This window comes from Vipera berus (assembly GCF_964194415.1).
Source record: "Vipera berus genome assembly, chromosome: 5".
Lineage (NCBI taxonomy): Eukaryota > Metazoa > Chordata > Lepidosauria > Squamata > Viperidae > Vipera > Vipera berus.
Window position 1 is genome coordinate 73,693,395 of NC_138207.1, and position 27,340 is coordinate 73,720,734.

At 40.6% G+C, this 27,340-nt stretch overlaps 1 protein-coding gene across 1 annotated transcript in view; it reads left to right on the forward strand.

The window, feature by feature from the left end:
- The first annotated feature begins 16,090 nt into the window (after positions 1 to 16,090).
- The window catches only part of PLCE1 (phospholipase C epsilon 1), a 152,648-nt gene continuing 141,398 nt past the window's right edge, over positions 16,091 to 27,340 (forward strand). The window contains exon 1 of the mRNA XM_081329878.1: positions 16,091 to 16,637. Within this exon, the coding sequence (XP_081186004.1) occupies positions 16,101 to 16,637 (537 nt within the window). The 5' untranslated portion in view covers positions 16,091 to 16,100. The remainder of the gene's footprint in view (positions 16,638 to 27,340) is intronic.

A 27,340-nucleotide genomic window follows, 5' to 3' on the forward strand; every position in this document is an offset into this window, starting at 1 on the left:
GCTTTGCACACTTCAACACATTGTCTGGGTACGCATTTAGCTGGTCCCATCCTTTGAAAAGCCGTGGGACAGCTTGTTTCGATTAAAAACAGGGTTGCCAGGGCATAGCCTTGTTTATTGAAGGGATCCTTTACATCCTCCCTCCTAACTTTTAATATAATCAAATCAGACCAAATCAAGTCTTCATTGTGATCCAAGTCTAGCATGAAGTGGGTGAGATACAAGAAGCTAAACAGCCTAAAAGGCACAACAGAATAAAAGTACGTATAAAAAGCTAAAAAGTATTTTTTAAAAATCCAAAAAGAGTCTAAAAGGAGGCATCAGAGCAGTAGATGTGCGTAGGGGAGCATGGCAAATTCACCCTAATACAGAGCACTCTACATGATGTATGTTGTAGCAGGAGTGATATCTGAGAGCAACAGGGAGGTGTTACAGTTATCCTGTTTACCCTGGGTATTTATGCAGTAGTGGCAAAATGAAGCTAGTATGAATGTCTTTGTGGTACAGGCACTGGAAAAGTACACATTCTGTTGTTTCTGTGTGTCCAGAGTCACAAGTCTTTCTGTGTAAGGGGTCTCCTTGTATCAGCCTTCAAAGACAACTGAAAGCAGGGCGTGATACTGTGCCACAGTAACAGTCCTCCAATGGTTTGGTACTTCAAAATTAGTTCAGTATGCTGTAGAGGAGGCAGGATACCTATTGGGTTCACTGGCAATAAAGGTTGAGGACCTGGCTAGGTCCAGTTGGTCCTTTGTGTCTGCTAAAGGTATAGGTAAAGGTTCCCCCGCACATGCGTGCTAGTAGTTTCCGACTCTAGGGGCCGGTGCTCATCTCCATTTCAAAGCCGAAGAGCCAGCGCTTGTCCGAGGACGTCTCCGTGGTCATGTGGCCGGCATGACTAGATGCCAAAGGCGCACGGAACGCTGTTACCTTCCCACCATAGTGGTCCCTATTTTTCTACTTGCATTTTTTATGTGCTTTCGAACTGCTAGGTTGGCAGAAGCTGGGACGAGTAACAGGCGCTCAGTCTGTTACGTGGCACTCGGGATTTGACCCACCAAACTGCCGACCTTCTGATCGACAAGCTCAGCATCCTAATCCACTGAGCCACCGCGTCCCTTTGTGTCTGTTACACGCAGTTAAATGAGTGCTTTAGCCTGATGTTGAGTAGAAGGCCTGGAGAGAAGCCCAAAGGTTTTAGTTGTCACAGTCTTTTTCTATCTGGACTGAAAATCATCCCTCACAATTAGTGGGGTGAGGCCAGTAGGAAAGCAGGAGAGTCTGAGCCACTACTTGAGTATGGACACTCACATTCTAGCCTGCACTTTTCATGAGGTATGTCTCTAGTCTCAAGATGGCATTGGACACGTATTTTGGGCTTTGAAGACCAATCTTAGAATTTGAACAAGTTTCAATAGTAGAAAATTGGAGTAGGGATCAAACTGGGTGCCACAGAGAAGTTGTGCTATTGTCCTGGCTTCAAATAACTTGAGTGCTGCAAGAATGTAGTTCTTAAATTCTTCTTAGCTGGAGGAATTTAAGGAGGGCAGTGAGCTCCTCTGAGAATTTTCAGTGACCTCTTCTTCCCCCTGGGGTTTCTTGCTGTTGGCAGACCACTCCCAGATATTTGAAATGGGAAACTTAAATCAGTATTGGTTTTCTGATAATTGAGCTCTTGCTGGTCTTTCTTGCAATACCGTGCTAATGCTCCCAATGATCTTTTAAGGCCAATAAGAGTTCTTGGGAGTATTACTGCATCATCTCAATAGACTACAACAGAGGTGTGTCTTCCGGCTAGTTTTGGGGAGTGAAAATTTGTGTTGAGATGGGTCACCATGGAATTCCTTGCTTTAGATCTTTCTCAGTTTCAATGGCACTGGTGAGAAGGCAGGGTTGTGTCTTACGTGGAGTGATGTCTCTTCATAAGTATTGGATGAAGTAAACATTGGTCAGTCAAAGAGTTCTCCAATTTTCCCCGTAGTTTGGCTCATGTGTGGTATCAAAAAGTGCTTTGAAGTCAACGGAGGAAGTGTAAAGGGAGGTAAAGTTGCAGGAGGAGTATTTTTCAATGAGAAGTTATAGTACTAAGCAGTGGTCAAGGATGGATTGTCCTTCCCTAAATCTGGCTTGCTCTTCTGTAAGTATGTTTTCTTGTTGCAGCCAGAGCAAGCCAGACTGATCTTGCATAAAGTTTGCTGATATTATTGAGGAGGCTGATCAGTCATTACTGGCAGGCAGTGCTTTTTTTGTAAAAGAAAAAGGTGCCGGAACTCACATGTCATACAGCCCACCTTGCCTACCCTACAAGGTTCCATCCAAAAAAAGGTGCTGGAACTCCGTTCTGAGCGTTCTATGACAAAAAAAGCCCTGCTGGCAGGGTTATGTTTTCCCCCTGTTTGGATAGAGAGACAGTGATCCCTAATCCTTGGGTATTTGGTCTTAGGTGTTGTGTGAGGCCAAGGTGGAGTAACTGTAACTTAGGATGAACAGGTGATAATAATACCTTGATAATAATATTCCAGATACATCACATCCCTGTGTGATTTACACCTGTTGGACTAATTTGTAACTAGTGTATATATCTTAACTGCAGAGATTTTTGTCCTCAAGATGGTAATTTCCGATCCCTGCTGTTATGTAAAACATTAAACCTGCTGTTCTTTTTGGCTCCCGTGGCATATATACTATCTGAAAGTGACTCTTTGAACAGCAAAATTCTAACTGATTGATTTTGTGCCATCAGTTTGGTATCAATTCTTAGTGACTGCATAGATTTCTCCAGAAAGAACAAACTGGTCCTCCAGCTCTTCTAACAATGTACCCATCACTGCTACAAAGCCCTAAATGGCATGGGCCCAGATTATTTATGGGAGCACCTTTTGCCGGCGTTAACTTCCCATCGTCCTGTGCGCTCCCACAGAGAGGGCCTCCTCAGGGTGCCGTCGGTCAGGGAATGTCGACTGGCGGCCCCCAGGGGGAGAGCATTCTCTGTGGGTGCGTCTGCCCTCTGGAATCAGCTCCCTGTTGAGCTCCAGATGGCTCCCGACCTTCGCTCTTTTCGCCACGACCTGAAGACTTGGCTATTTGAACTTGCCGGCCTGGACTGAGGGACTGGGGTTTTAGATTTTAAATTTTAAATTTTAATTTTAGAACGTGTTTTATTGTTTAGGGCATGGGTCTTCAAACTCGGCCCTTTTATGACTCATGGACTTCAACTCCCAGAATTCCTCAGCCAGGCATGCTGGCTGAGGAATTCTGGGAGTTGAAGTCCATGAGTCATAAAAGGGCCGAGTTTGAAGACCCCTGATTTAGGGCTACTTGGTTTAATTTATTTTAATTTTTGTATATTATGTGTTGTATATAGTTTTTAATTGCCCTGTACACTGCCCCAAGTCCTTCGGGAGAGGGGCAGTATATAAATCCAAATAATAATAATAATAATAATAATAATAATAATAATAATAATAATAATAATAATAATAATAATAATAATAATAATAATAATAATAATAATAATAATAATAATAATATAGAGTCCATCCACCTTGCTGCTGGTCATCCTCTTCTTCTCTTTCCAAGTACTATAGGCTTCTTCAGAGAGGTAGATCTTCCCATAATGTGTCCAAAAAGCATTATGATTTGAGCCTGATCAATCAACTTTGGTTGGTTGATTTAGGATCCATTTCTTTCTGGGTCTTTTTGGCTATTCATGTTATTCTCAGGAATTTTTACAAAACAATAAAGTTTGACAGCATCAGTATTCTTTCTGTCCTGTTTCTTCAAAGCCCACTAATGTTTATTTATTTGGGTTTTTTAAATTCTATTTGCTACTATCCTTTTCAAACAGTAACAAAAATGAGTGCATTAAGATTTTTGCTATTATTTGAAAAGGATAAGAGTGATTTCAAAATTTATTTAGTATACATGTTTATGCACTTCTGCATATACTCAGAAATATGTCTTAGTTGAGTCTAGCACAATTTGCATCACCAATACTACTGCATTCCATGGGAACTCATACTTATGACCCAGTTCTGGAAGTTATGATGGCTGCCCCCATCACATTTGGGGCATTTGGCAGCTGGCCTGTATTTACAACATCCCCATTTGCAACATCCCACTGTCACACGATCACAATTTATGACTTCTTTTTGCCGAAAACTGTTTACTTCTGGTTTTTGACAAAAATGCTTCATAGTGAACAATGGATTTGCTTAATGACCACAGATTTACTGAATAACCACTGTAGGTCACCTAATGACTGCTGCAACAAAAAAAAACATAAAATTGGGTTGGTCACATGATAACCTGCTTTATATCATCCTGTCTTATAACTATAATGAGCAGGCTCCATTACGATCCTAAGTCAAGGATTACCTGTATTACATTTATATCCTGCTTTTCTTTCAAGGATTGTCAAGCCCCAGCCCAAAGACGACACAGCAAAATCCAATCAATTTCAATCTTCTATTAGCTTATACTGAAGTGACAGAATCTTGCCAAACTAAAGCTATAACTTTCTAACTTACTAGCAATAGCAATAGTACTGAGATTTATATGCTGCTTCATAGTGATTTACAGTACTCTCTAAGTCAGGGGTGTCAAACTGCCGGCCCGCAGGCCAGATGTGTCATCCCAAAACCGCGCCCACCCCATTGCCGGCAATGGAGAAAAAGCTCCGATATGTTGCGCGATGTCACGTGACATCGCGAGTTTGCCATGCCTGCTCTAAGTGGTTTACAAAGTCAGCCTATTACCCCCAACATTCTGGGTCCTCATTTTACAGACCCTGGAAGGATGAAAGTCTGAGTCAACTTGGAGCTGGTCAGGAATGAACTTTTGGCAATGAACAGAGTCAGCCTGCAATACTGCATTCTAACCACTGTGCCACCACAGATAGGTATATCCTAAGTGTGGTTATCTTGAACCTCCCCTATCCAATTCAGTCACTTAATCTGGGCCTCTCTCTGATGTCTCTTCCCTGGGAAAGTTCTGTGTTGCCAGAACTGCTAACCATTGATTCTCCAGATGCACATTCCATTACAGGGGCTCAAAGTTATTTTAATTATACTTCCTGCTCCAAAACAGCCCTATGTGGTAAATTGGGCTGAAAGACTGCCAGACTGAAAATTACCTAGTGAACTTGCAGCCTTGCAAGGAGCTTGACCTGGGTCTTCCTAGTTCAAGATCTGAACATTGTTAGATTGGGCTGTCAATTGCAGTTTGTGGGCCCTCCCAATAAAAGCCATGCGTGAACATATTTAAACTGCAAGAATACACCAATTAATACTCACTATAATCTTTCCCATATACTATCACATACTGTAGTTGCTCCTGCTAATCTAAAACCAATGAAACTGCATTATGCCGGGCGGGATTTGGGAGCGAACAAACAAGCTCTACATTAAGAATACATTGTGGAGGCACTAATAAAATATGAACAAACTGCTTTTAGCCAAAGGTTATCAGATGCAGAGTGCCACAAGATACTTTTTTTTGGTAACAACAGACTATATTGCAGCAAAATAACTGAACCTCTCCTGTTGGTATTCAGGGAAGCTTATTCATAAATAATTGTAACAGGATGGGAGGTTAAGAAGTCCAGCATTAAGGTGTTTGTCATACTTGTATCATAGAAGCCAGCAGTTGACAGTTGCAAGATCAAGGGTGGTACAACCCTGAAGAAAAGAAACCTTATGGACAATATTAGATTGGGAGACTTAACACTGAAGAATATGCTGCAAAAGCAAAATTGAAAATACATATCCATCTTAGAAGTTTAATCAAATTCAAAGAGCAGTGGCTGTTTTGTACAGAACACATTACGCAGCAAGGGAAAAATTAGACCTTTGGAATGTGGTTTCTAGGGCTAAAGTAGAAATCAACAATAATCTGTAGGATACAATCAAATCAATTACAGGATCCAATCTGGGTCCCGTCACCAGGACTGTTGTTGTTGTTAGCTGCGAAGTCGTGTCCGACCCATCGTGACCCCATGGACAACATTCCTCCAGGCCTTCCTGTCCTCTACCATCTTCTGGAGTCCGTAGGTTTAGTCTTTTGAGGAACGTAGGTTTAGTCTTTTGAGCTTCTGGACTCGTGTTGGAGCCCATTCTCAGGGAAGTTATATCAGAATGTGTATATCAATTTTTGTTAGTCGCAGACCAACCTTTGTAGGTACCATGTAGATACCCAAACAGGAGTTCAGCAGCTGGGACATGAACCGGAAAATGTGTTGCTAATAAATCTTTTCATAGCACTTTTCATGGTGTGTGTGTGTGTGACTTTTTTGACTCCAGGTGAGGGCCTGGATGGCAGTTTTTTGGGGAAGTGGTATATAACCTTTCCTGTTTCCTAGGGCTGAGAGAGAGGGACTGACCCAAGTCCCCCAGCTAGCTTGATGCCTAAGGCAAAACTCTCCTGGTTCCTAGCCTTACCGCGCTACCAAACTACAAATCTATTCTATACTGATTAGGCATCGTTTTATCTTACTTCCTTTCTTTTCCTCTTTGCATTTCACTTGTCCAACAAGTGAAATGGAAATAAGAGTAGATTAGCGTTTGCTTTTTGAGTGGAATGGCCCCGTTTCCCTTCCAACCCAAGGAATTATTTATTTATTTTGATGAACAAAAAGATCCGGCCATTTCAGGCTGATTTTCTCCTCCCGGAGGGGGAAAAAAAAGCGTGTTGCCATAGCCTTAATCCAGGAGTCTTCAAACTCGACCCTTTTATGACTCATGGACTTCAACTCCCAGAATTCCTCAGCCAGCATGCCTGGCTGAGGAATTCTGGGAGTTGAAGTCCATGAGTCATAAAAGGGCCGAGTTTGAAGACCCCTGCATCTTTCCTCTCACGCCCTCTCCTCACATTCTCAGGTTTTGGTTTTTTTTTTCTTTTTCCCGCCCAGCGAGGCGTTATTAGCCAGACCCGTCGCCTCCTCCTGGGTCAGCTCTCCTCCCCTCCGCAGGGTTCTGGGGGGGACGTAGAAGCGAAGGGGGAGCCGCTCGGATCACCCCGCGCTTGCTGAGGAGGGCAGCGCCCACGATTTGGGGCCCCTCCTTCGAATGATGATTGGCGGCCAGCAAGCGAACGCCGAATGGAGCGGAGTTCTGGGTGAGATTTAATTTTATTTTAAGAGAGGGGAAGGGAGTGCCGGACTCGCAGCCTCCGCTTAGTAGGAGTTCCTTTGGCGTCGCTTGCGGTGTTGCATTTCTGCAAGGACGGAACAGCCCGGAGAGATCGCGTGCGCTCGGGAGCCCGTCGGCTTGAAGGCGGGAAAAACCCCCCCCCATTTTAAGCAGAGCTCTCGCTGCCGGCACGAGAGACGCCCAGAGCATTCCAAGTGCTCGCTTTGCGATTAGTTCCGACATAAAAGCCTAGCCACGCGTCATTCAACCCTGTGGCGTTTAGTTGACATCACTACCACACAGGCTCTGATGACCCAAGAAATCTAGCTTCCAAATTGGCGATTCTCTCTACCTTGGCAACTTTTAAGAGGTGTGGACTTCAACGCCCAGGATTCCCGGCCAGTTGCCAGGGTTGGCTGGGGAATTGTGGGAGTTGAAGTCCGTACATCTTAAAAATTGCCAAGGCTGAGAAATATTGCTCTGTATGTAAATATATATTTTGCTGATTTCAGAATTACAAAGGTAGGGTGCAAAGAGATAGGATGTGTTTGCCAGCAGTTATTTCACAGTGCTTCAGAGGGATTATTTAATACAAAGCTGTTAAAATACCTTCAGTACTTACGGGCATCATATTAAAGTCTGTTCTCTGTGAACATTGTGTGTGAACTAAGTATTATAGCTTAGCAGTAGGGATCCAGGTTTATTCAGCCAATCAGTGTTAAAACAAGCCATGGCATGGTACAGGGAAATTCAAACTTGGCCCTTTTATGACTTGTGGACTTCAACTCCCAGAATTCCTCAGCCAGTTTGCCTGGATAAGGAATTCTGGGAGTTGAAGTCCACAAGTCATAAAAGGGCCAAGTTTGAAGACCGCTGGTATAGTAGGAAATAGCCTAGTCATAAATATTTGCTGTGCTACAAATGCTTCATTAACACCCCCCCCCCAACAAATCCACATTAAGTTTTATCTTTACTTGGCTGCTGAGGATATTTATTTCTCACTGATTTTTACACTGTTCCCTTTCTTTTTCTAATGAGTAAGCAGCTTAGTATTTTTCATGTGAGTGATAAAATCTAACCTGGGAGGGTGAAAACAATTCTGTATGTCATGTCATCAGGAATCAAGATCAATTTGAAAGAGTATTACCTAAAGAAGGGTGCCTTTACATAAAACTTTTATTGTGGAGTATATGGAATGGCTGGACCCTTCTGTTTTATTTAAATTAATTATTTTTTCCACATTTTTATTTTATCTCAAACAACTGATAAAGAGTGATGAAATAGCTGCACAGTACATTCTGATTGATACTTTTGTTTGGAAGGACCCTTAGTTGTGGGGCAAGTATTGGCTTTGCTTCCTTTTAAGCGACCTATAATACAATTTTGGTATGTTTTTATAAAGCAAAATAAACAGAAATATTGAGACAAAATAACTTAGGTAAATAGACATGATTTTTATGAGCTTGGCTAGTTTACCAGCTGTGATCCCATCTAGTGGAAAAAGTTTGTGACATTCACGCATATCTGCTTGCCTCTAGACTAGATTCCTATGCTTCTCATGTGCTTCATCTGGGCTTGTCTTTAAAGATAGTTTGGTATGTTCAACAGGTGCAGAATTCAGCAGTCTGGATGCTTATGGCAAAGAAAAATGATCAAAGCGTGAACAACTATTTCATATCAGCTGCAGTAGCTGCCACTTTGCTTCTAAATTCAGTTTAAAGTGCTGGTGATTTCCTTTAAAGTCCTAAGCAATTTGAGACACTGATTTGAAGGCTTGATGGCATCTGTATAAACCTATCTGTATCTTAATTTCAGTGTCTGCTATTATAAAGCATTAGATTTATTTTATTAACACAATTGTGTTGACATTGTAATTTTTCTCAGTAGAGCCTACACTGTTACAGTATACAAGAAAACAGTGAGATGAAATAAATAATTTACTTTATAAGAAATTGTGTCCAAGTTTTACACAACTTGAAATGTTACCTATCCCAATACCAGCCATGTCATTCAATAAAATCAGATGTGGAAGTCCTAGTTAATGTAATTGTAACTTGCTGTTTTTTGAAACATTGATGGTTTATTTATTTGGTTTATATCCCACCTTTTATGGTCAGGAGCTTAAGGCTTTATGTAGAAAATTCCTCTTCCTCTTTTTCTCCAGGATAAGTTGAGCTGAGAATGGGGTAGAACCTGGATCTTCCTCTTCCAAATCCAATGCCTTAATACCACACTGGTTTTAACACATTTTTTCATTCTCTTTTCAAATTGCAGTGCTTTAAAGCAAGATAGAATTTTTAACAATTGAAAAGTAAAGACTGTTGAACATTAACTGTGCTGGGAATCAGAAGGCCAACAAATTCCTGTCCTCTCTTGCTGACAATTTTGTTTGTCAGATTGTGGAAAAAGGAACAGGGCTTCTGCTCTTTTGGATTTAAGCTTTACTAACAGGACAAAACAGGCTGAAAGTGCAAAGGTGACTAGAACTTTGGGAGAAAGTAATGGTGGCGGAGTGATTAGAATGCACAATTGCAGGCTATTTCAGCTCATTGCCAGCAGTTCGTTCCTGACCTGCTCAAGGTTGACTCAGCCTTCTTTCCGAGGTCGGTAAAATGAGGACCCAGATTGTTGGGGGCAATAGGCTGGCTCTGTAAACCACTTAGAGAGGGCTGTAAAGCACTGTGAAGCGGTCTATAAGTCTAAGTGCTATTGCTACTATATCTAAAGGAGAAGTCAGACACTGATTCAGCTGCTACAAACTCAAGTGCTATTTTGGGATGTACTATATTAACAAGAGCATAGGATCTAGATTACAGCAGGAAAGTGCCTCATTTTTTTTTGCAATATATTTTATTGATTTTTTTCCCCAACATAGATCACTTAATAATTGGTGAACAATGTGTTGTCTGGGTTTACATTTGTAAAACAATCATTAACAATTGATTTCTATAATCCATAATCCACATAATGGTTTTATTCTGCCTTGTAATACTGTGCTCACAACAGGTAGACTTGTGACCACGTTGTACAACATTTTTGCTGGAAACGGGTGTTTACTTCCAGTTTCCAGCAAAAAACCACCCACAGGAAGCAGTGGATTTGCTTAATGACCATGGTGCTCGCTTTTGTTTGTCATATTGTGGGAAAAGGAACAGTGCTTCTGCTCTTCTGGATTCCCATTGCACTGACCGCTGCATTCAGTTTAGGACCGCCATGTTAACAAACACCACAAAAATGGTGGTAAAATTGGGCACGGTCAAGTGGTGAGGCACTTAATGGTTGTCAAAACTTACAGCTATAATTGTAGGCTCAATTATGTTTGTAAACTGAGGACTTCTTCTACTGTGCAGTCTAAAAAGGAGAGCAGGAATGACTTTGGAGGATGGCTAACAAGTTGTGAGGAGAATGGAAAACAGGTCATGTGACTACATTTAAATGAACAGAATGTATTTAATATGTAAAGGAAGAGACTTCAGATACATAAAACATTATAGCAGAAGTAATGGACCTGTTCTCTGTCATCTCAGAGAACCAGAATGAATGGGTTGAAGTTCAAGATTAGGTATTAGGAGCAACAATAGACGCAGTCTTTAACCCTTTTGATCCTCAACTAATTTGGTTTGGGATTAGGGAGTTGAATGAACCAATTATTTTAGGTTTATATCAGGGGTCGGCAACCTGAAAAAGGAAAAGAGCCACTGGGAACCGGTTCCATCACACATAAAAAAAAGTGGGAGCCGCATGCGGAGGTGTGCGCGCACCTCCCCAAACCTTTGGAGAGGTGCGTGCGCACCTCTCGGAACGGGCAGCAGCGCCATTCTTTGGGAAAGCTGCTCTGCAAACGGGCCGCGGCAGCTTTCCCAACAAGCGGCGCCGCTGCCCGTTCCGAGAGGTGCGCGTGCACCTCTCCGAACGAGCGGAGGTGCGCGCGCACCTCTCCAAGACTTTGGAGAGGTGCGCACGCACCTCTCGGAACGGGCAGCGGCGCCGCTTGTTGGGAAAGCTGCCGCGGCCCGTTTGCAGAGCAGCCTGCAAACGGGCCGCGGCAGCTTTCCCAAAGAGCGGCGCTGCTGCCCGTTCCGAGAGGTGCGCGCGCACCTCCGCTCGTTCGGAGAGGTGCGCGCGCACCTCTCAGAACGGGCGGTGCCACTCTCCATTTGGAGAGGTGCGCGCGCACCACTGCTCGTTCGAAGAGGTGCGCGCGCACTGGGCGGCTGGGAGCCGCAGGAGATGGCTCAAAGAGCCGCATGCGGCTCCGGAGCCACGGGCTGCCGACCCGTGGTTTATATGATGTATGAATGTGCCACGATTTATTCAATTTACAGTGAATAATACTTTGGCTAAACCAGGGGTCCCCAACCAGACCTTGAGCTGTTCCAAATCAGGCTGTGGAAGTGGTGCACACGCACACGCATCCCACTTGCACGAGTAGCATGCAAGTGCATGCATGTGTGCATGCATGCTCCATTTATATGGTCTGAATTATGCTCAGCGTTGCAGAAGGGAGTGGTTCAGTGGGAAGAAAAGCAACCTCTTTCTGAATCCAGTGTTCAAAGTAGGATTGTAATGCAATTAGAAATTTAGACCTTACAAAGAAGAAAAGAACCTACCTTGAAAAATAAATACCAAATGAACAAGTAACACGTGAAACAGTGCCAAACCTGGACACCAAAAATGAATGAATGAAGATACAATCAATCAGTTTTTGATAATTAAAGAAGTAATCATCAGGAAGCAGAAACTCACATGTGTTGGCCAGGTGACTGATAAGCTATCAGAATTCAAACATTTGGCAAGATTAAGGGACAGAAGGAAGGGAAAGCAAGGGATAGGATGAAAGAGATTAGTTGAATATCCTTAGATGTCCTTATAATTCAGATAGTCAAGACAAAAAACTTTTATCATAAAAGTAAAACTCAGTTTGATAGCCCCTAACTTTCCTATAGTATAATGCAAGCCTACTTGGAATTAAGCCCAGAAAGATATTTCTTGATACATCTAAACAGTGCTTTTTTTGTAAAAAAAAGAAAAAAAGAAAAAGGTGCCGGAACTCACACACGTCATACAACCCACCTTGCCTATCCTACAAGGTTCCATCCAAAAAAGGTGCCGGAACTCCATTCTGAGCGTTCTATGAGAAAAAAACCCCTGCATCTAAATAGGATTGTAGCCTTGACCTTCAAATATAATTGACAAAATTCCAAATAAAAATAACTGGTGAATAATTGCCTAAAGTGAACACATCTTTGATAACAGGTATAGTCTGTGATTCTTCCAAACAGTCTAATTATATTATATGACACAGCTTACGAGAGGAAACATTGAGAAACGTGCACCAAGAAGTAGCCCCTGCTGCTATTTTCAGAGAAAGAATATTATTTTCACAGCTGTTATACTCTGGTAGGGGCTGCAATCTTGTTTCAAGACTTCCCTATTTTTCCTTCATCCAATCAGCAGTAGCAAGGTGCTGTGACAAAAATAATTTTGCTACTCATTTCTTTTAATACCAATTTATCAGCATCTGGCCTGCAAATAGAATCTCATTTTACTTTAGAAATTTACGTCAGGCAGAAATAACAACCTATCTGCTTTATTACGTATATCCTATTTACACTTCATTAGCAGTGATTTCATTGCGAAAGGTAAATAGTTTACCAAAAGGCTTCACGTTTGTACAGGTAGTCCTTGACTTACCACTACAGTTGAGCCCAAAATTTTTGTTGCTAAGTGAGACAGTTGTTAAGTGAGTTTTGTCCCATTTTACGACCTTTCTTGCCACAGTTGTTAAGTGAATCACTGCAGTTGTTCAGTTAGTAACATGGTTGAAGTGAATCTGGCTTCTCCATTGACTTCGCTTGTGAGAAGGTCGCAAAAGGTGATCACATGGCCTTGGGACGTAGCAACCGTCATAAATATGAACCGGTTGCCAAGCATCTGAATTTTAATCACGTGACCGTGAGGATGTTGCAAAAGTAGTAAGTGTGAATAAGTCATCTTTTTCAGTGCTGTTTTAACTTTGAACGGTCACTAAATGAATAGTTTTAAGTCGAGGACTACCTATATTGTTTCAATTATGATTTGATTTCTGATCAAATGTGATCTGTCTGTGCTTGATCTATATTTCCTTCCCAATTGATGCTGCTGTTTAGATGCTCAGAACATACCACAGTTCTAATATATCAAAAGGAGGATTTCCCTTTGCTCTCATTGTACTGGATTATAGATTTATCCATAATAAAAGCAATCTTTGCACTATGTTTTACTTCATCAGAGTTGGTAATGATCAAAACCACAAAAAAGATAACCGTTGGGGATAGCATGCATCTTGTCAGAGCCTAAACTCCGTAAAACCAGACTAGTCAGAATCGAAACAAGGGACAAGTGAGTGTTGTTTCTTCAAGTCCCTCATGCTGTGCAGATGAGAGGAAAAAGGGCCCCAGATTTAAATCTTGAGTTCACTACAAGTAGGTCTTCCATTTGATCCATGGAAAATCTTTCATTAGACCTGTACTAGCTTTCCTGCAATAAATCTACCTAACACAACTGTTGTGTTCCTGTATGCCCATTTGGCTTACAGTTTTCAATATTAGGGACAGACTAATACTGAGGTATTTGTGGGCTGTACAACTCAGGATCAACAGTAAGTTTAATAGATGGTTGAAATAGCCCTGAGTTTGTGGGGAAGAATAAAGGGGAACGTGAATTTTAGTTCTAGATTGGTATGGCCAGTTGGCTAGTAAATATCTCCTAATCTGGGACTGGTGTGGGACTGGTGCTGTGAAGATGTGAGTTTAGATAGATGTCAGGACCCACCCCAATCCACATCTTAGGAAATAAGAACTCTTGGATCCAAGTTTGTCCAAAAGGAAAAGTTTACTAGGATGAGATCGGTTGTGGCAATACAAGACGGGATCTGACATTGAGTTACATTTCAATACTATATAAAGCATTCCCGTTTCAACCCCCTCCCCTCGAATCCATTTGGTCAGGCTCACATCATTTACTTAGGTGTCAGGCCCTTTCATGGGAAAGGGAAATCTTGCGTTTATTGTTATTGCTTTCTTCCTTTCAGTTTCAAATGGAGATGCAACCGAGATCTCTCTCTCTCCCTCTGTTCCCCCCAGATCAAAAGCTTTCCTGGTCTTTGAAAACAGCCTACTGCAATCTGAATAACCATCCTCTTCCCCCCCCCTCGGAGAGATGTTAGAATCCCGAGAATAGGCACAATATTCTAACCATACATTTATGAAATGTGATATAAATGGAATCTGACAGCTAGACTGGCAGGTTTAACCAAGCCTGGTGCTCCCACCCAGCCCAATAATGGACCTGTAAATGAGGACGAGGTAGAGGGTGGGTTAGACATGGAGACGTGGGACGAGTTGGGCAAGTCCAACTAGTGCTGCTCAATGCAGATTGATTTCTAATAAAGCTCACCTCACCTTATATCACATGATATAATTATGCATGAGACAACTCACCTGGCATACATCACCAAGCCCTGACTAGAAGTGAAGGGAGATGGGATTCCCCTTTGTGCCCAGTCAGCTTTCAGCTTTTTTTATTTTTTTATTTTTTATTCCATTTATATCCCGCCCTTCTCCGAAGACTCAGGGTGGCTTACAAGCTTAGCAGTAGCCTTCATTCTATGTATATGCCTGCTTATTAGGGCTTTCACACGCACCCCCAAGCGGCATTATTACAAAGTCAGCTTAATTGCCCCCAACAATCTGGGTCCTCATTTTACCTACCTCGGAAGGATGGAAGGCTGAGTCAACCTTGAGCCTGCTGGGACTCGAACCTGCACTAATTGCAGGCAGCTGGTGTTACTTAAGGTGGCATTAGCCCACTGCTCCACCAAGGCTCTTTTGACCCCAAAAGTGAAGGGAGCTGTTATTTTTTGGAGGTGGGGGAGAGAGTTGGGATTGTCACGGGTGCTGCCTTGTAATTAAGCAAATGCGAGACCGTTCTTCTGAGGCCAAGCCTGAGAAGTCAGTTGTTGCTATTGTACCAGCTACACTGTGGCATAGCAGTTTCTCTGCCCATGTTGCTTGATGCTGTCTTTGGGCTGATGGGTGAAATTCCTTGGGGGTGTCAGCTTGCTTGGATGTGTTACACTTACACATATTTATGGGTATGTAATTTAATACCATTAATACTGGTTGTTGTTTTTTTTTTGTCTTACAGAAAACCAACTGGAAGCTGAATGACTTAAGAAGCAAGGGCCTTTTCCTGTTGTGTTCTTCTAAGCAACGTACAAGAGGGAAAACAACACTATATTCTATAACAGATGTTATCAGTCGTTGGGAGAAAACTTGCTGTCATGCTCCAAAGAAATCCTGACTGTAATTTATATTCTGTGCCAGCCAAGTGATTGGAAGTCATTACACTGTAGCTTTGGAGGAAAAATACCTGCACATTTAAAAAATGTTATGGGGTCAGCTTGATTTGGCCATTTGGAATTGATATAATGGAGATAAGCTCTGTAGGTGCCAGTTACGAGAGGACAAATCAGATGTACAGATCTTTTTTATAACTTGAATCAAAAGACCTGCTAGGGAGCATTGCTTGGCATTTTTATTTTAACAGATTAAAAAAGAAATGACTGATAGAGAAAATGCTTGGCAGGGTGGCACATTTATTCCTGCTTCTTTGGAATTTCTCAACATAAATTATGATCTACAGAAAAACTGTAAGAGTGATGCTATACATAACCAACTATATAACCCATATGATTCTTTTTCAAAGAAAGAGAAATATTCAGAAACTGGAATTGCTTCGCTGCAAAGAGCCATGTGTGCTGAAATTCAGTTAAACATGGATGAATCTCAAATGAAGTTGAAGCCACTAAGGAGCCAGTCCTCAGTCCACGAAAAAGAAAGTGAAACGACAGATGCCAGTTATGCTAAAGAGAGCAATAATCTCTCCAAAACCATACCTGCTTTGCGTAATAATTTCACTTGGAATGACGGTATGTCTTGCACCAATGATTCCGTAGCCTGCACTTGTAACTACCTGGACCTGCCATCCTGTGGGAGTAAAACTGGAAAACTCCACGATTCCTCTGATGCGTCAGTGGATAAATTATTGTGTTTCAAAAAAGGAACTCCAAAACTTAGCGTGGGAGGCTCCGGTCATGGTTTCTCAAGTGGCAATTTTACTGGAAGGATGCCTTCAGAGCCTCTTCTGAGTCATTTTGAAAACTGCACGGCCCACAGAATTATGGAGGAAAATTTTTCCCGAAGTAAGAAGGAGCGTTCTACCTTATTAATAAGAAGATTTTGCAAAAATGATAAGGAGATTAAGAAATCGGTCTACACTGGAACCAGAGCAATTGTAAGGACTTTACCATCAGGGCACATAGGGGCTATTGCTTGGAATTGTGTGGCTCAGTGGAAGATTCATACTGAATTAAGGAACACTGGGATTATATCAGAGCAGCTAAAAATCCTTCAAGTTTCAATAAGTCAAGCATTAAATTATTATCTTCTGGAGTCTATGTGGCATGGGGTAAGTGCCTTTTTAAAATCCAATTTCAGAATGTGGTGGCTGGGAGGTGCAGAATTTAAATTTTTAAATTGCTCTTTTGGTAGTTAAAATTCAGTGATGTAGCCAACAAAAATAGGAAAATACAGTGTTTCTTAACCAGTTTATTAGAAACCAAAGGGACGCATTCTTAATTCTTAAAAATCAATTCATGATGCTATTTTATCGAAGTCTACTATTATCCAAATATTTAGCTTATTCTTGGGATAAAAATATCCCAATTCCTCAACTTATGACCACAATGGAGCCTAAAATTTCCTTTGCTAAACAAGATACTTGTTAAGTGAATTTTGCCCCCTTCTACAGCCTTTTGCCACAGTTGTTAAGGAAATCATTGCACTTGTTAAGTGAATCATGCGGTCATTAAATGAATCTGGCTTCCCCCAGTGACTTTGCTTGTCAGAAACCTGCTGGGAAGGTTACAAACGGTGATCAGAAGACCCTGGGACAGTGTGACTGTCATAAATACACACCAGTTGCCAAGCACCCAAATTTTTATCAGGTCACCATGAGGATGCTGCAACAGTCATAAGCCTGAAAACTGGCCATAATTCACCTTTGTAACTTTGAGCGGTCACTAAACCAATGGTTGTAAGTTGAGGATGACTGTAATGAGTGAAAAGAATGATCTGGGCTTGCTGCGTATTTCAATAGTAAGTTAGGTTGATGCATTATATTTTTAATTGCTTAGGACAGAGCAGAAGTAGTCTGTGTGGAACACATTTCTGGAGGATTTGGGGATGTGATAATATCTTGGACTTAGTGACTGCATTTATATGAATATTACGGTAAAATGTTTTATGGAGTCCTTGGTTGCTCTCCGAGCTTGTTTGTATGCTTGACAACGTTTCATTACCCAACGAAACATCATCAGTGCTAGTGAGTGTGGGGATTGCTCCCTGTTTATATATAGTAACTTATCCTGCCAGGGTTGGTGGAGATATGGCTTTCTCCTTGGCATTTGTTAAGGGTTTTGTGTTTTGCTTGATTGTCTGATGTTAATCCCTGTTTACCTGGGTATTGGCTCTCGGAGAGGGTGTGTTTGGGTTTTTTGTTTCCTTCTTAGCTTTTTTACTGTAACTTTTGAATGGTGTGTAAATGTAGTTTATCTCTGTGTCTGTTGAAGGCTGATTTGTCTGAGTGCCAATCTTCCAGGATTTCCCTAGTATTTAGTTTGATCTAGGAAGCTCACAATTTCCCAGTTGAAACTGTGGTTGCATTGTCCATGTGTTATGAGATTAAGGAGTTATATTTTACTTTTTAATTTTTCTTTGGCTGTAGGTACTCTCATAGCCTTAACTTTGATCTTCTGTAGCTAATACTGAGGTAGGAGTTTACCTCAGTGGTAGAATTTTTGGATTCTACTTTGAGTTATTCTTTGACAAGTGACTGACCAGAACAATATATTATATGAAGAAACATTTACTGACAAGGAACAGCCTAACAATGTTTCTTTTTGCTGGGAAGTAAAATGATTTTTTCCCCATGATGTTAGAAACAAAATTAGGGAACAAATGTATATTTTTTCAAGCATTGTGAATATAAGCACCCCCCTTCTACAGTATGTAGCTGTTCAGCTACATTGAAATTCATGGTCCAGCATTCTAAACAGTGTCCTAACACATCTGGAGAGTGTCAAGTTTGACAAAGATGAATGAATGAAATTGGGTAATTGATTCTCTAGCCACAGCTGTAATACTAAAATAGTAGTTGTACATAGTTATGTAATTTCTATCTGCCAAATGGTATCATGTATATACAGTACTTGAAGCTGATACAGTGAAACATTTTTTGGAGTTCTTTGATGATACTCTCATCATGATCAGAGATTTTAATATGAGATTTGGCTCAAATGGTGCAGTTCTATATATTGTATATCTTTAACAATTATCAGACTTTGATTTAAGAATCGCCATTTTAAAACATTGGAGGTGCTAATCTTTTAGTCCATAGCGTTTAGTCCATAGTAGTAATACAGTGCATTTATTCTATTTGAGTCAGCTGAAGATGACTTGAGAGCAGACATGTCAAACTCGCGATGCCACGTGACATCGCGTGATGTATCGGAGCTTTTTCCCCATTGCCGGCAATGGGGTGGGCATGGTTTTGTCATGACGCGTTCGGCCCACGGGCCGGCAGTTTGACACCCCTGCTCTAGAGGATACCTTTCTTTGCAAGGATTTTGAGTTAGTAGTGTTAATTGTATTGTAGTTTCAGAAAAATAATATAGAGAGTTAGTCATTTTAAGTATTTCATTAAATTTATCTTATCTTCAGTGAGCAAATTCTTTGTCTAAATTTCTCAATGAGCTTACTTAGAGAGATTTTTGGGTCACATAGAAGAAGAAAAGGACATTATTATTTAACACAGTCTTAACTAGGTAGTACACAGCATGCTGGAGATACAAGAGTTCTACTCCCCAATTAAGAACAAAAGGGAAACCATTAACATTTCAAAGTAAAGTCATTTGAAGATTTAAAACTAATAATTTATCATTTTCTGGTCTGATGTAAACTGAACAAATCCTGTGAAGCTTTAAGAAAAAGAATATACTCAGAAACATTGATGACAGTGTTTAATTTAGGCCATTACTACTATGAATTCTGCTTTCTTTCTGTGTGTTTGATGGAATAAGAACTCTACATGGGAAGAATATTATCAATCTTTTTTTAGTAATGATTCTGCTGATTCATTCCTTTAACCAAGATTAGGCTATGCTCCAAATAGGTCTTAGTTTCTCACTAAAATTAAATACTAAATTAATCAATTAATATTATAGTTGAAGGATAGGAATGTGCCCCTGGGGCAGCAATATAGTTTTTGTTCACTTATAGAAAGTCAGTATTGGTGATTTAATTTATCATACAGAATGGTGTTGCAGATTTCCAGGTAATGCAGTTGATCTTTCCTTTTGCAAACTGTACGAATAGGGATAGAAATGGTCCAGCTCCAGCCAGTTAATGCCTAATCAGTTTGCTTTATTTAAGGTTTCAACATTAAAAGCAATAAAACCATGCAACCATACAAACATACATATCTATTAACAATACAAATACAAATTTTTACTAATAGATGCAGAGGAAGGGAGCAGGAGGTGCAGGGGGAATCTGCTATTGGTCCATCAACATGCAGCATGAAGTTCCCCCATTTGGGCCCAAAGCCAAAGGGCAGAGCCACATCTTCAGGCCCTTATGGAAGATCAGGCGGGTGGGAACAGACCTTGTCGTTGTCAGCTGCCTTGTGACTCACTACATTATTCCTTATTGGAAAAAATTGCTTGGTACTCATCATTTTTGGTACTCATTGCACCTCCTGGAACCAATTAACGATGAGTACTGAGGTACCATTGTATTTCTAATATGCACTTCCATTTTGAGGTAGTTTCTGCTCTTAACAAATTCTGTTGCTTCCATCACTTTTGATCATATCAACTCCAAGTCCCAACCTTTCCCTTCCTTTTGACCCATTCACACTTGCTTGCGACAAAAGTAAAAAATAATAAAAGCTTCTTTCAACATGTAAAAAACAAGAAAAAAATTAAGGAAATGATTGGTCCATTAGTGGGCGAAAGTGGCAAGAAGGTGACAAGCAACAGGGAGAAAGCAGAACTATTTAATTCATTTTTTGCATCCGTCTTTACACAAAGGGAAAAAACAGTCCAACCTATCAAATACAGTACCATAAAAAACAGAAGCACAAGTTAAGATAGGCAAGAAAATGGTAAGTGAGCACCTGTCCAGCCTAGATGAGTTCAAATCACCAGGACCAGATGGATTACACACCAAGGTTCTCCAGGAACTGGTAGATGTGATCTCAGAACCACCGAACTATATTTTTCAAAGATCCTGGAGCACTGGGGAACTACCAGAGGACTGGAAAAGAGCTGATGTAGTTCCCATCTTCAAAAAAGGGGAAAAAATGGATCCAGGAAACCACAGACCTATCAGCCTGACCTCTATACCTGGAAGATTCTAGAAAAGATAATCAAGCAATGACTCAACGAACACCTAGATGCAACAAAGTTATTACCAAAAGCCAACATGGGTTTGTCAAAAACAGATCATGCCAGACAAATCTTATTGCATTCTTTGACCAAGTGACAAAATTAGTGGACCAGAGGAATGCTGTGGACATAATTTACTTGGACTTCAGTAAGGCATTTGATAAAGTAGATCACAACCTACTACTTGATAAGATAGAAAAATGTGGGTTAGACAGCATCACCACAAGATGGATTTGTAGATGGCTGACCGACCCTACTCAATATGTGGTCCTCAATGGAACTGCATCTGTGTGGAGGGAAGTGTAGGGAAGTGTGTAGTGGGGTGCCCCAGGGCTCTGTAATGGGCTCACTGCTCTTCAACATCTTCATCAATGATTTGGATGAGGGGATCAAATTTGCAGATGACACCAAACTGGCAGGAATAGCCAACACTCCCGAAGACAGGCTTAAGATACTGGAGGATCTGGACAGACTTGAACATTGGGTGCTATCTAACAAAATGAAATTCAGTAAGGTTCTACATTTAGGCAAGAAAAACAAAATGCACAAGTACAGGATAGAGGGGGTACCTTGCTCAATAGTAGTAACTGTGAGAGGGATCTCGGAGTCCTAGTGGACAATCACTTAAATATGAGCCAGCAGTGTGCTGCAGCTGTCAAAAAAAAAAAAGCCAACAGAGTGCTAGGCTGCATTAACAGAGGGATAGAATCAAGATCACGTGAAGTATTAATACCATTTTACAATGTCTTGGCAAGGCCACACTTGGAATACTGCATCCAGTTTGGCCACCACGATATAAAAAAGATGTCAAGACTCTAGAAAGTACAGAGAAGAGCAACAAAGATGATTAGGGGGCTGGAGGCTAAAACATATAGGGAACGGTTGCCGGAATTGGGTATGTGTAGTTTAACGAAGAGAAGAGTGAGGGTGACATGATAGCAGTGTTCCAATATCTCAGGGGCTGCCCCAAAGAAGAGGGAGTCAAGCTATTCTCCAAAGCGCCTGAAGGCAGGACAAGAAGCAATGGATGGAAACTAGTCAAAGAGAGAAGCAACCTAGAACTAAGGAGAAATTTCCTGACAGAACAATTAATCAGTGGAACAACCTGCCTCCAGGAGCTGTGAATGCAACACTGGAAGTTTTTAAGAGTCTGGACTGCCATTTGTCTGAAATGGTATAGGGTTTCCTGTCTGAGCATGGGGTTGTACTAGATGACCTCCAAGGTTCCTTTCAAGTTTATTATTGTTATTATTACTTTCCTATATTTTTTTTGCAGATAATCCTCATTCGTTTTCGCTATATGAATAAACCATTTCAAGATAGTTCTGTACCGATTCGCTTTTTTTGGTATTCAATTAACTTTCAGTCAACACTGCTTGATTGTATCTCTTCTTTTTTTTTAATCACACATTATTCCATTCCCATGGCATTCAATCTCTGTGCTTTTCCTGACATATTTTACTGTCACTTTCCAATAATAAAATGGTCAGAAGCTCACTCTTTTGCATCATCATTTTCATTACTTTTAACATTATTTTCCTCCAGAAAGAGCACATACTACCCACTTTTCTGCCAGCATTGCCAAGTCTCAAAATTCTTTTCATCAGTTTTCCAAGGAACAGGAAAATTGTGCTCTTATTTTTCATGATTGGATGGATGGCAACTGTCAGTGGACAGCCATTTTCAGGTCCCTCCAGAGATGTTCAATAGGGTTTAAGTCAGGGCTCTGGCTGGACCACTTCTAGGACAGGGGTCCCCAACCTGTGGGCCACAGCCAACTAATGGCCGTGGCCTAATCGCCACTGGGTCGTGTGGGTGGCCAGGCTGGTGCATGCGCATGGCCCCACTTGTGCAAACCTTGTGGACACTCGCAGTCCTAACAAACCAGTAGTGGTTATTTTTACTTCTGGCTACATTTTTCTTTCTGTAGGGAACAGTAATGGCATTTTCACAAATATTTGGGACAGATACTATCTGTACCTGATGCAAACACAATCTGCACAGTCATTCCATATATCCCAATCACATATTAACATTTCTCCATTTACAAAAAATTACACCTGCAGCCCTGCCATTATTCAATATTCTCATAACATTTATGATTTCATCATTTTCTATCATTTTACATTTTTTCCCTTGGGCACTGATATTTATAGCAAATATTGGTTAAAATTCTACTCTTCAATATATGACTTTAATTCCCATTACAAATCTTTGAAATATTCCTCACTCCAGCTTCCTCATAAATCATTTTAACATCTTTATTTTCAATTTCATTTTAATTTGCTGGAGATTTCTTCATCCATTTCCAGACTACTTTACTGTATTCCCATCAAAACTGATACTGATTTTCTTTGCCTCTTGTAATCTCAACTCTTCCCTGCTTTATTTTAACCCGCATTCTTCATAATTATTGCATGCTATATATTATTTTTATCTGGTCTTCTTTATTTGTGTATTCCCCACTCCCCGCCCCTATCCCCAATCCACGGCCTCTTCATCATTCCAAGTGTTTTTTCCTATTAGCTAACTTGGCATACTTTTATAGCACCTATAATGTTTTTCATTCTGTCCAAACAGCTTTCACATTTTTTCCTTAGATCCATTTTCAATTTTTTTTCTGTTGGGAAATTACTCTATGTCCTAATACCAGGCTTTATTTGTTTAGTCAAATGTGTTACCGCCACCCAACTGTGACAGATTCTGGGTGGTGTTTTTTCTTCCTCCAAAGATCTCTTTCCTTTACTTCTTTTCTTTGCATTCATTTTCTCCTAAGATTCATTTTTCAAATAATCTGTCCCAGATTCTGATCCCTCATCATGCTTATATCTTTCAGTCATTTCTTTATTTTTCATCCTAAAAAAAAATCAATCAGCCTTCTAAATGTGTAATCCTTCTTTTGGGGTATATTTATGAATAGGCTTATGCTTAAACACTGATTTCTAAACAGACCTTTCTGTAAATAAGGCACTTTTCTCATTTATTCTTGAGTCTTTAAATTGCTTTGTCTCCGCCATCTTATTTTATTCCCACTCATCCATTGTAATAATTTTCCAGATTATTGCGTTCATTCAAGTTGCACAATTCTTCCTGAAATTTACATCTTTTCTTTCAGTGTCCCTATATTCTACTTGCAGTATTCCTCGCCATACATATTGTAGCACATTTTGGCTAGTATAGCACAGAACATTAAAGTCCACTTTTATGTTAAGCAAGTTCACATTGTCCTATACAAGCTAAACCCCATCTATTATTAGAAGATATATTCAGTGTATTCATGCATACTCAGAACCCTTTCCTGTAAAATGATGTATTAATATCATAGGCAGTTTGATCTGTTGCTTACAAAAATTATATATTTAGATTAAAATAAGCTACATTACAAAGTGATAAGACAATACAGAAATGTTACAGAGTCAGAAAATGAATTTGGACTATGGACACCCATTTCCTTCTTTCACTGCTTTTAAGGGTTGTAACATGAATTACAAGTAGTCCTCGACTTACAACAGTTCGCTTAGCGATGGTTGAAGTTACAATGGCACTGAAAAAAAGCGAATTGCTACCATTTTTCACACTTAAGACCTTGCAGAATCCCCATAGTCACGTGATTTACATTCAGATGATTGACAACCGACTCACATTTATGATGGTTGCAGTGTCCTGGGGTCATCTGATCAGCTTTTGCAACCTTCTGACAAGCAAAGTTAGCGGGGAAGCCAGATTCATTTAACAAACGTGAGAAGAAAAGTTGTAACATGGGGCAAAACTTACTTAACAAATTTCTCACTTAGCAAAGTAAATTTTGGGCTTAATTGCGGTTGTAAATTGAGGACTTACTTGTGCTGACTTATATTGTTTTGAGCTTGAGAACCTTCCAACACTGGAAAATGAATCTGCAGAAACGGTATCTCGTATCTATCAACAAGATTCAGCACTTCAAAGCGATCCCTGACATTTTAGAATACAACAGATGTACGATCAAGACCATATTGAGCCTTGGTGGAGCAGTGGGCTAATGCCTCCTTAAGTAACACCAGCTGCCTGCAATTATTGCAGGTTCGCATCCCACCAGGCTCAAGGTTGACTCAGCCTTCCATCCTTCCGAGGTAGGTAAAATGAGGACCCAGATTGTTGGGGGCAATAAGCTGACTTTGTAATTATGCCGCTTGGGGCCCCCGAAAGCCCTAATAAGCAGGCATATACATAGAATGAAGGCTATTGCTAAGCACATTTGATTTGTGCTTAGATTGTAAGCCGCCCTGAGTCTTCGGAGAAGGGCGGGATATAAATGGGATTAAAATATATATATATATTCTGGCTTTCTTCTTCAGAAGGACAAAATAAAAGAATCGGAAGGGATCATGGAGGCCTTCTAGTCCAACCTCCCTATAAGATTGGGGTGGTTTATGTTCACCTGTGCAACTCTCTAGACAAATAGTATAGGAGCTGTGAGTTTCCAGTTACAGCATTATCCCAGGTATGTTACGTAACAACATTAAGAGAAAATGCTCTTTGATAATATGTTGATTGCAGAATTCTCTGCTGAAGTGTAGGAATTCAATCTCAGTTTCAGTAATGGTTACACGTTGTTGTACGAAATGGTGACTGTGTAGGTGAAATCAACAGTTTAGTAAAAACCTGAAAAGTGGTTACAGTAAAATGACCTTATAAGAACAGCTTGTCCCTTGTGGGTGAGCTTAGATAGATGTTCTGTAACAACTAATGTTAGGGATTATTATGTTTTATAAACTTGCACAACAAAGGATAACCTTTTGGAATAACATTAACAGTTTTACAACTGTTCTCTGCAATTAACACTGTATGGTTGTATTTTGTTCCTCGATCATTTTTGAGGGACAGCTCTGTATAATTCTATTTTTATGCACTCTTTTCTACCTTTGGTAAAATTCTTTATAAATACAATATTATTGAGCTTATTCTCATCTATGTCATTTCATTCTTACTGAAACATTTCTGTTCCACTGATCAAATAAAACTGATATTTAGGAAAAAATAGTTTGGGAAGAGAGACCCATGGCCATAGGGTGGCTGAAGGTCTAAGACGACTGAATGGCTGATGATGACGAGTTTGGGAAGGAGATAATAGTTTAGCAAAGAAATATTGTAGTAGGATTCATTGTTGTTGTTAGTTGCGAAGTCGTGTCCGACCCATCGCAACCCTATGGACAATGTTCCTCCAGGCCTTCCTGTCCTCTACCATCTTCTGGAGTCCAGTTAAGCTCACGCCTACTGCTTCAGTGACTCCATCCAGCCACCTCATTCTCTGTCGTCCCCTTCTTCTCTTGCCCTCAATCTTTCCCAGCATTAGGCTCTTCTCCAGTGAGTCCTTCCTTCTCATTAGGTGGCCAAAGTATTTGAGTTTCAACTTCAGGATCTGGCCTTCTAAAGAGCAGTCAGGGTTGATCTCCTCTAGGATATGGATTCATATCGTAATACAGAAAATTCTTAAAGTAAAGATAAAGATGAAACCAGAAATTTTTCTTCTGGGCATAATGGAAAAAATTAAAGAAAAGAATATAAGTACTTTCGTTTCCACATGGAGACGGCATCTGGATTTTGTGCTTGAGGTGGGGAAAAAATGAAACTTTAATCTTGGGATTTACTGATTAGTTTGAATTATTGCTATAGAAATGGCTAGTTTATACTACTTTGGAAAAGTAAAAAATGGAAGTTCAATGTTAATGCTTTATTCTACTGCAACAGAGGAAGTTGGAAGTCAGTGCACTTTTTTCTCCCCCCCCCCTTTCCCCCTCACCTCTTTTTCCCTTCTCCTTCCCCACTGGGTCCTACTGTTTGTTTTTTGTATTTTATATTTTATTTTATAATCCAATAATTTTTTATAATAGGTAAGGAGATAGTAGTTTGATTGTTATGTGTCATCAAATCACTTTTGATCCTTAGTGACCACATGGATTTTCGGCATGATTATCTTCCCCTACCCTAGTTTTTCAGGGTTTCCAACAGTGCCTTCATCACCAGTGTAATTTGATGCTGGTTGTCATCTTTTTCTCTTGCCTTCCAACTTTCCCAGTATTGGAGCCTTTTCCACAGAGCTGGGTCTTCACATAATGTATCTGAAGTTGGATAATTTGAGCCTGGTCAGTTGTGTCTCATGTGGGATCTATGGGTTGATCTGTTCAATGATCCCTTTTTGTTTTTGGGTTGCCTGTGATATTCTCAGGAGTCTTCTAACACATCATTATTCTTCCTGAAAGCAAATTGAACCACTGGTTCTTAATTATATATTCAAGCTATGGACATACACTTCACTAGTCATTTTTATTGTTAATATAGATCTACAGAAAGAAAGAACGAAACCAAATCATGTATTTTGTAAATTAAAAATACCCCTATCTGGACCGAGATGCCCTACGTACGGTCACTCATGCACTCGTTACCTCTCGGATAGATTACTGCAATGCTCTCTACATGGGGCTGCCCTTGAAGACCACCCGGAGGCTTCAGCTGGTGCAGAATGCGGCTGCGCGGGTAGTGATGGGAGCATCCCGATACTCCCATATTACACCCCTCCTGCGTGAGCTGCATTGGCTACCAGTTGTCTTCCGGGCGAGATTTAAGGCGCTGGTACTTACCTTTAAAGCCCTACATGGCTTAGGCCCGGGATATTTGCAGGACCGTC